Consider the following 8,878-nt stretch of genomic DNA (forward strand, 5'->3'; position numbering starts at 1 on the left):
TAATCAAAGAGTAAAATACTAATAAAACAAAGGAACCAAATAATAAGTCAAGCCAAGTGTGTTTACTTCTCATTCCATAAGGGTTCCTTTTACAAAACGAGTAGGCTCTAGGGTCCCATTACACGCACACACTTCTGACCCTAAACCTAAATACAATCAGCCCACAGTTGTCCACCCAAAAGACCTATCCTTCCCAAGCCATCTACAATATCTATAGGGATAATGTACGAGTTCTTTTGTTTTCCCAGTCTTTCAAATGTCAAAGGTCTGCAATGATAATTGTGTCATACAGTGGCCTTGCCTAAGTTTCCTTCCAAGACAAGCCTGCCAAGGTTTGTGCAGACATCTACCCTCCAGCATTTCCAATCTAACCCATTAAGAAAGCCATAGATCCAACCGTTATCTTTACAAGATAAACAACAACAATAAGATGTGCAGCATGCAAAACAGACTCATGTCTGATTTCTTATAGATAGCTTTACAAAGACCTCCATATTGCTAATTTACATCGAGTGTGGTGTAATGACAATGCTCTTCGTAGAGTTCACACTCTCTTCAGAAGCAAGGGTACATCGGGGTGGAAGATAATAGTACTAGCTATAATGGAGAGTTCTTATGGTAAAGTTACAGAGCTTAACAAGGTAAAGAGCTCAACATAACAAGATGAAAAATGCCAGCCTTTGAATAGCACATTCGCCACCTATACAACAAAGTCATGACGAAGCATATGAGGTGGAAAATGCTTTCGATTCTGAAGACCCAAAGCTTCATAACTGCTTTCGTTCACGCTGTAGTAATCTGCAGAACCACCTCCACCTTCTTCCCGTCTGCCTGTTGATAGATGTGCCTGCCCTTGCCCATAATGTTGCTGGGCTCCTGAGAAAGACAGCCCCTCGCAGTGTTGGTGTTGCAGGCCTAAAGTGAGGGACACGCCACCATTGGCAGCATAGCTTGGAGCAAAACTCTCCTCCGAATATCTGTTCAGGCCGCTAACCTGGTATGATCCATACCCAGCAAGATTAAGATGGTCTGCTTGAACAAAGCCATTGTGTGCGATGCCATAGGGCACTCTATAACTGTCCTCTGTCCTGATTTTGATTTCATGCTCAAGGACATCCTCACCATGAGCTCCATCAGGTTTGAAATCAATCCCTGTGCTCGAACTAGGGAACAACAAAGATGATGTATCCTGAAGCCTGTGCTTGGGTTTCATGACTCCTTGCCTCGTGCTTTCCTTCTCATGGAACAAAAGGCTATCAGATGGAGAGCCAGTCAGATTTCTACCTTGTAGCATATCTGAGGCATAATTTGCTTCAGGAAAGCCTTCATGGTTTTCATCAGACAACTTAGCTTGTTTCAAAGGCTTACTCATTTCACTGTTTGCTCCACCATCCATAAAGCCCACCGTCCCCCCTTCACTAATGTCTCCTTCATCTCCACCTGATTTATCTGCTCCATCAGCATCTCCCTCCTTTGTTTCTTCCAAGTACATCTCTTCCACCATTGGCTTCCAGAGGCGTACTCGTGCATTGATGAACCAGTTCGATACCTGCAAGTTCACAAAGAGAAATACTATGTACTTATGTTTCCATGGTACAATTGAAGATTCCAAACTGGAGCATTGTCCAGCCTGTTTACCTGATTGCGAGTGAGCCCAGTCTGCCTGGCCAACAATATTTTATCGGCATCCTTCGGATAACTGTGTCAAAACAGTTCACCCCAGTGCTTGTCAACACACATTGGGCACCCAAAAAAATCAGACACTATACAAAGTTTCAGCACAAGAATCTGTAGATCATCATCGTCACTTTCATCTAGAACACAAAACATGGGTTGTCAAAACTCTGTAACAGGCAAGGTCCCAACCCCATTTCCATGTTTTTGCCTGAGAGGAGCAGTTGCTGATCCCATTGAGACATTCGCAACCCAACTTACCAGCCTACGGATTGGAAAGCATGGGTTGGCAAGTCGGAGAAGGCCATATTAGAAATGCCACATCAGATTAAGGTTGGGTTAGAATTATAAAATTTTGACTAGTTGTCATGTGTACCCCATTTTTAGGGGCTAAGTGCAGTGGCGATAAAATTTTGACTATTGTCACGTGTGCCTTGAACCAACTTGTACTCACACTGCAGACTCGTGCATCATCAACTTGATCCTGTTCAAGCAAGAGCCTCTAAAAATGCAAAGTGCTAAAGCGTAACTAACCCTATGACCTGGTATGATGACATGCATTGGGATCCATTTTCATTTTCATTTTTTTGCCATTTTCAAAACATTTTGGGGGTTGCCACTTTCATACAGTTGGGACATTTTGATGGCTATAGTTAGGTAGCTTTCATTAACCATCCCACTGGCTAATGTGCTCAGCACACCCATCATAAGAGGACCCTCAGGAAAGGGTGTAAATTTCCACAAAGCTCTTTCATAATGAATTAAGTGAGAAGGGGGGAAGGGGGGGGGGGGGGGGGGGTATAGGAGAGTAATCAAAACAATCATTCAAATAGCACATAAAATCCCGTGTGAAATCCTCTAATTCTATAAAGAAAAAAAAGCTTATCAGAACACACTTACGGGTGAAGGAAGTGCTCAAATAGCCAAGCTCGGAGAATGGACACCGAGTGTTCTGGAAGACCCCTCTGTGGTCGCCAAGCTTGCTGTTGCATCATCCCCAGCTGCCGCAAGGCACGCTGCTGGCGCAACTGCTGATCAATAAAGCCCAATTTTGACGTGCCTCCCCTTGCCAGCACTGAGACCTCTTCCTCCCCAAGTGCTTTGCATGTGGCCCGAATCTGGCCACTGATTGCATCTCTGAGGCAGCGAAAATGCTTTGAAATTGTTTGAAGTGCAAGTGCCGTATAGGTTGTGGCTGCACCCAAACCTGCTGCAGATTCAAAAGATGTCACAACAACCTGCATTTGATGGTAGTATTGTTTGTACCTCTGATCCACCTACATAGATCAAAGTAAGCCTGCAAATAAGTGAATCAAGATAAAGCATGAAAAGACAAACAATGCATGTCAACGGCTGCATACAGAGCCCTTGCTGCCTGTGGGATGCACCAGCAGTTGGACTGGCAAATTTGCCAGTCCATCCCTGATTGGTGATGATGATGGGCCCCATTGATCAACAGGAACAGTTCTGTATGCAGCCTAACAGAGACAGAATCCATGATACACTGCATAAATGTAGAGTGCAGGTAGCCAGGATACAGAGATCACTAGGCAGCTCCATTAGAAGTGCTCGTAAGCCTAAAATCTAAGAAGTTTACTCACCTTATCACGCATCCCCATGAGCTTCACTCTCTTTGCTTGGAGCTCTTGCCTGTCTGCTGATGTGAGCTCAACATTCTCTGTCATTTGTTCTGAAATGCCTGCACCACTAATGGGTAAGGCCGTGACAATAGGCTCTTCCTCTTTCCCACCACTCCAGCTGACTACAGATTTGCTGGAAAGATCTGCTACAATAATGTCTTTGGCAAAGGAGCCATCACTTGCAGAGCTTGTCCCCATCCAAGATTGAGGCTTTGACTGCTTCAAAGAGTTGCCCTTGATACCCCTCCTGACATTCACCACCTCATTAAGCAACTCCTGTGCAGGTTTTAGATACTTAGATCCATAACTTCCCATTGTAAAATGACTTGCCACCATGTTACCCTGTCTATTGCTTTCTGTACCACTAAGCTGATTCTGATATCCAGTTCCCAACACGCTGTCACAAGACGGGACTGTGAACGAGCTGCCTACACTTCCGCCAACACACTTATTTGGAAACATAACTCCCTTGTTTAGGTTGCTATCTGATCCTGCATTTGGTAACCCATGAAAAAAATTTGCAGCTGACTCACTCTGTTGCATTGGAAAGGATTGTAACTGTTGCATCATCGAGGGTTGCTGTGGAGAAAGAGAGAGAGAGAGAATTTGACCGGCACCAGGAGCTTGCAAATTCTCCATGTTCAGACCATGTGCAGCAACGTTGTTGTTTGAAAACAGCGGCGCCTGCTCATGAAACAATGATGGAGCAAGACTCCCGACACCATAATGGGAAATGTCAGATGTTGAAAGCTGTCCTGATTTGACTGAATTGACCCGAGTGGCCAGTGGCTGATTGTCTTCTGTCATATGGCTGGAAGGAAGGAATGATAACTCATTTCCCCCACCCCAGCTGTACCCGTGACTGTTTGGACAGCTTGCATAGAAATCTGATGAATTGCTTTGGTGTCCCAGATCTGTGTTTGACATGGAAGCTACATGCGACTGATGAGGTAAAGGCGACTGTGTCACAGCCGGAGGAAGGGAAAATCTAGCAAAGTGCTCCTGCTGATGCTGTTGATCAGACCTCCCAAGTGGGCTCCCATGTGCACCAACAGCCCCAGTTCCAGGACTGAATAGGACCATATTGCCCAAGTTGGATGAATCTCCATAACCAGTATAGCTTGGGTTCATAAGGTAGAGTGTTTGCAATGCTTCTGCTTGAGCATTAGAGCCAGAGAGGTAAGTAGACATGTTTGCTGTAAATGGTTGTGAGGAGGTGCCAGAACCAAATACAGAATTGCTTGCTACACTTGCTAATAGTGCTAATCTATCAATACTAGTGGGAGATGCTTCTTGGCGGCTTTGACTGCCTCTGCTGCTCTCAAAGCCTGGCTGATCACCCGAAGTATTGCTCCACCTTTCTGTCTTTAAGGAGGTCACAGTTGACTGGCTTGAGAAATCCCCTTGTGAAATACTTTTTCCTTCACCCGGACTTTCAGACTGTGTGCCTGCTCCGGGTGTGTACAGGTAGATAGGGCTGTTCCCTGATTCCGCTAACAGCTTGGCCGCATTGCAGAAGTTGAAGTGACTTGTCGAGCTCATATGGCTTTTGGCGTGACTCTGAGGCCTGGATCTGGTAGCTAGTAGTATGCCTGAAAGTTCCGGGCTTTCTTTATCATAACATCTGTGGCTTCATATGTAAATGGCCTGCATGAAATGATTCAAACACAAATGAGATCTTATGCTCCTGACTAACTCAACTTTATACCAGATTGTGTACGGTTTCAACCCTGCAATAGGCATGACTGAAGCACATCATGTAACCTGCCGAGGGCAAACAGAAGTAGAAACTTATGCTAATCTAAAAATTACTCTTCTGCACCACTCAAGAAACAAACAACACATCATCTCTCTCTCTCTCTCTCTCTCTCTCTCTCTCTCTCACACACACACACACACATGCACACACGTTACTCCTTACAGTACACCTAGGGTGTTTGCCAACGCTGAAACAGAATTTGCATGAAAGGGTAACCCAAACATTTGCAAGAATTCTACACAATTACAGAGATTGATGGAATATTGGATGAAAAAAACCAGTGTTAAGAAGGGTAATTTCTTCCTTACCCTTCATTATAATTCTCCGAAGGGTGAAATATTCTTAGCATCGGAGGCTTGGTAATGAGCCTTTAAAAGGCTATACAAGGGTGTATACTGTTAACCCAGAAGATAATCGTGGTAAAAATGGGAGAATTTGTAAATCTCTAACAACTTTGGATCTGTAAAGCTTAAGCTGTTAATTATTTGAACAAGGGTAATGTAATGATAGAATAGAATAAATTATAAGCATGCAAGGATGGATTAATGAGCAGGTAATGCTAGATTATTTTAAAAACTACACTTAATTTCTGGCAAGGGGTAAGCAACTCTCAACCCATTTTTTGTCAAAAAAAAAGTATTAAAGGCGTGTACCTTGTTAATGCAGAGAAATCCATGATTCCACTGTGAGGTGAGCTTGAGAGGCAAAGATTCGGATGGGCACATCATAAATGATTACTGGAACAGTATACTGTATGTTGCTTTCATGAGAAGGAGAGGTGGGGAAGGGGGAGCTATGGAAGCTTGGATGTACACAAAGGGTAAGCTTCTCTTCTCAGAAAGACGTGCAGGTGGGCATGCCAGAGAGAGAGAGAGAGAGAGAGAGAGAGAGAGAGAGAGAGAGAGTACTACTAAGGAGTCCCTATCCCGTTCAGAAAAGAAAGAGAAAGGGGATCCTTCGTTGAGAACAGAGACACCCAAAAAGAGGTTTTTTTCAGTAGCTTCTCAGGCAATGATCATCGTCATCAAACAAAGGGTAAGCTCAAAATGATTTGATGGTTTCGAACACGATTTTCATCACAGAAAGAGCACGACAGTGGGAGGACGGGTGATGTTTACACTTGAGGAGGGGGGGCAGAGAGAGAGAGAGAGAGAGAGAGAGAGAGAGAGAGAGAGGAATGAGGCGAAGAGGAGTAAAAGGTGCTTAGGCTAAGAGAATAAAAATGGTGTGTATGTGTATGTGTCTCTCTATTGTGCTTTGTGCTTTTGTATGTGTGTGTGTGTGTGTGTCAGAGGTGGAAGGAAAGTATGGAAACAAGACAGGGTCTCTCTCAGTTTTCAAGGGGAGAAGCACACAAATGGTGTGAACAAAGTGGGGAGAGAGAGAAGAGAGGAAGAAGGCCCAATGATATGGGGGAAAGGTGCTGGTGGGTGACTTTTGAGGAGGATGGTTTGTGTGGTGGTTGAGAGAGATGTTGGGTGAAAGAGATGGTTTTTTATTATCTCCTCCTTTTCTAGTAGCTTGTTCACACGCTCTCAAACCTTGATGATCACTTGCACCCACCATTACATATCTTTGGGCATGCATTAAGTTCATAGTGATGATGCCCTTAAGTTGTTTACATATGAAGGACCTCCATTCAACACACAAAAACATTTCCACACCATGGGTGACAAGAAGTCTTGCCCATCCAAGAGACACCCATCTCTATTTTAGGATGTATGTGTATGCATCGTTATTGTGGAACATAGCATGACAACGAACCATCTACAACCTTGATTATCCTTGAACTATGTATCCAAGAAAATACATATAAATATCATTGTTGTTTGGTAAATGATAACTTAAAAAATCGAGAAGCAGATCACTAGAAACAGCATAAACTAGCCATTCCATATAGAGATGGGCAAGCCATGACCCCCTTAAACACACCTGGGCATGCCATGACCCCCTTAAACACACCTGGGCATGCCCTTCCCATTCCCTCCACCAAACAAACAAGGTACAAAATAAGACACCAGTAAAATAGTATAAGTATAGATGGGTTGGTGAATATTTTTATATATGAACCTAGAACTTTAGAAAGTTAGGCGAATCTTTGAAATTTTCTATCTTATATGGCAGTATGTAGTGTACTTTTGTCAAATTTGTCTCCAGAACCCACTAAAAACTAGAAAATTTTGGACAATTTTTCTTTAAAAAGCCCGACAATATCAAAGACCCTCTAAAATAGCCCTTGGACTAAAAATAGCCCCTAATTTTTTCCTTGCAAACAAACATTCTTCACACAACTGTTTGGTAGCAAAACTTGCCAATAGTGGAAACACCCTCCCCATTCTAAAAAAGAAGGGCCTTTTCCCATGAGTGCATGATTTGCATTTCATGTTGCCACAATGTGAAGCACACCCGTGGTAAAATGCCAACCATTTTTTTCAAAGGAATTGTAAAATCATGACAAGTTAGATAAGTTGGCATGTGAGAAAGGGCTAATGGTTGTTGTAAAGACCAACTCTTCACTTGAGTTTTTAAGAATAGATTATGTAAGCATTTTACAAAATGGCAATCTAGTGTAAAATTGGGATTGCTCCCGTTATAAATTAAACTACTCACAAAATTTAGCATGTATATTCTCAAGAGTCTAACCAAGTACTAAGGCCATTTAAAAGTCCTTGTTCTATCACTTTAAAATCTTATTCTACTTTTGTCCACTTTGAGTCTTCGATGAAGCATCCCTCCCAATTTGGGGTGCACAACATGCCATTCTCTCTCTCTCTCTCTCTCTCTCTCTCTCTCTCTCTCTCTCTCTCTCTCTCTCTCTCTCTCTCTCTCTCTCTCTCTCTCTCTCTCTCTCAGAGTATATCTAATAATTTGGGTGTCTTTTCTAATTTCACATATCAAGGAGTAATAGGTGCCATGTGGTGATGCTTTTTTAGCAAAGTATGCAACTCAAAATAGTGAAGGTAATTCTTGTCATTGTTATCAAGTGCAAGGCCTAGCAAGTCTTGAGTTCTTGAAGCTCTCATAATTTGTGATGGGTGAACATTAGGCAAGTCAACTTAAAAATAGACAACAAGCTCTTGATCACTATCACCACAAATTAATAGCAATCAATGAGCGATGAGAAGTCTATAAAACTTGACCACAAGGATTTGTATATATGGTATCATCATGGTTGGCACGAAATGATGTGAAAAGCTTAGTGGTCATGGTTGTGGAAAGATACTCCACGCAACGTATATTGAACACCTTGAAAGATGTTAATTGAGTATTTCAAACATTTTTCAAGCCTTTACATGTACCTTTGCAATACCTTTGAAATGGCATGTAAACCTTTGAAAAGTCTTCTATCCATAGCCATGGTTCAACATAAATCAAGGTATTTTATTGCCAAGGAGCCAAAACCCCATTTCCACCACAGTAAATCTTGTTAACTTATATCTTATGAACTAGTTTAAAATCTTGTTAACTTATATCTTATGAACTAGTTTAAAATCTTGGAGCATGTCTTGGTGTGAACCCCCTTATCAAAATGCATGTTTCTCCCTTAAGGCTCAAGGAGGATTCACAAGGTAGAACTCTTGCCCAAGCATAGCAACCTTCCACTAATACACCCTTTTGTTTATTTAAAATGGAAAACTTTTCTAATATATGGCTATATCTCAAAAAATTCTAATATGTGGCTATATTTCAAAATTTTGCTAGTTAATTATAGGTTCATGGCAAAAATTATAGGTTGATGGCCTTATGTGACCATGTTAAGAAAAGACTTGAAACTTTGCTAGTCAAGGAAAGTCTCATGAGTCAT

At 42.3% G+C, this 8,878-nt stretch overlaps 1 protein-coding gene across 2 annotated transcripts; it reads right to left on the minus strand.

The window, feature by feature from the left end:
• Positions 1 to 440: 440 nt before the first annotated feature.
• LOC147617567 (uncharacterized) lies at positions 441 to 6,484 on the minus strand. Of its 2 annotated transcripts, XM_086775852.1 has the most exons (6): positions 5,727 to 6,484; positions 5,382 to 5,533; positions 3,276 to 4,961; positions 2,575 to 2,951; positions 1,639 to 1,699; positions 441 to 1,549 (listed from the first exon to the last, which is right to left on the minus strand). In XM_086775852.1, the coding sequence occupies exons 3-6, from the start codon at positions 4,854 to 4,856 to the stop codon at positions 701 to 703; spliced, it is 2,868 nt and encodes a 955-aa protein (XP_086631978.1). In that variant the 5' UTR covers positions 4,857 to 4,961; positions 5,382 to 5,533; positions 5,727 to 6,484; the 3' UTR covers positions 441 to 700. The 2 variants fall into 2 exon arrangements, with proteins under 2 accessions (XP_086631978.1, XP_086631977.1); XM_086775851.1 differs by lacking the exon at positions 5,382 to 5,533 and having other exon boundaries at positions 5,727 to 6,482.
• Positions 6,485 to 8,878: the final 2,394 nt, after the last annotated feature.

This window comes from Cibotium barometz, chromosome 36, assembly GCF_041138505.1.
Source record: "Cibotium barometz isolate CiBa-2024 chromosome 36, ASM4113850v1, whole genome shotgun sequence".
Lineage (NCBI taxonomy): Eukaryota > Viridiplantae > Streptophyta > Polypodiopsida > Cyatheales > Cibotiaceae > Cibotium > Cibotium barometz.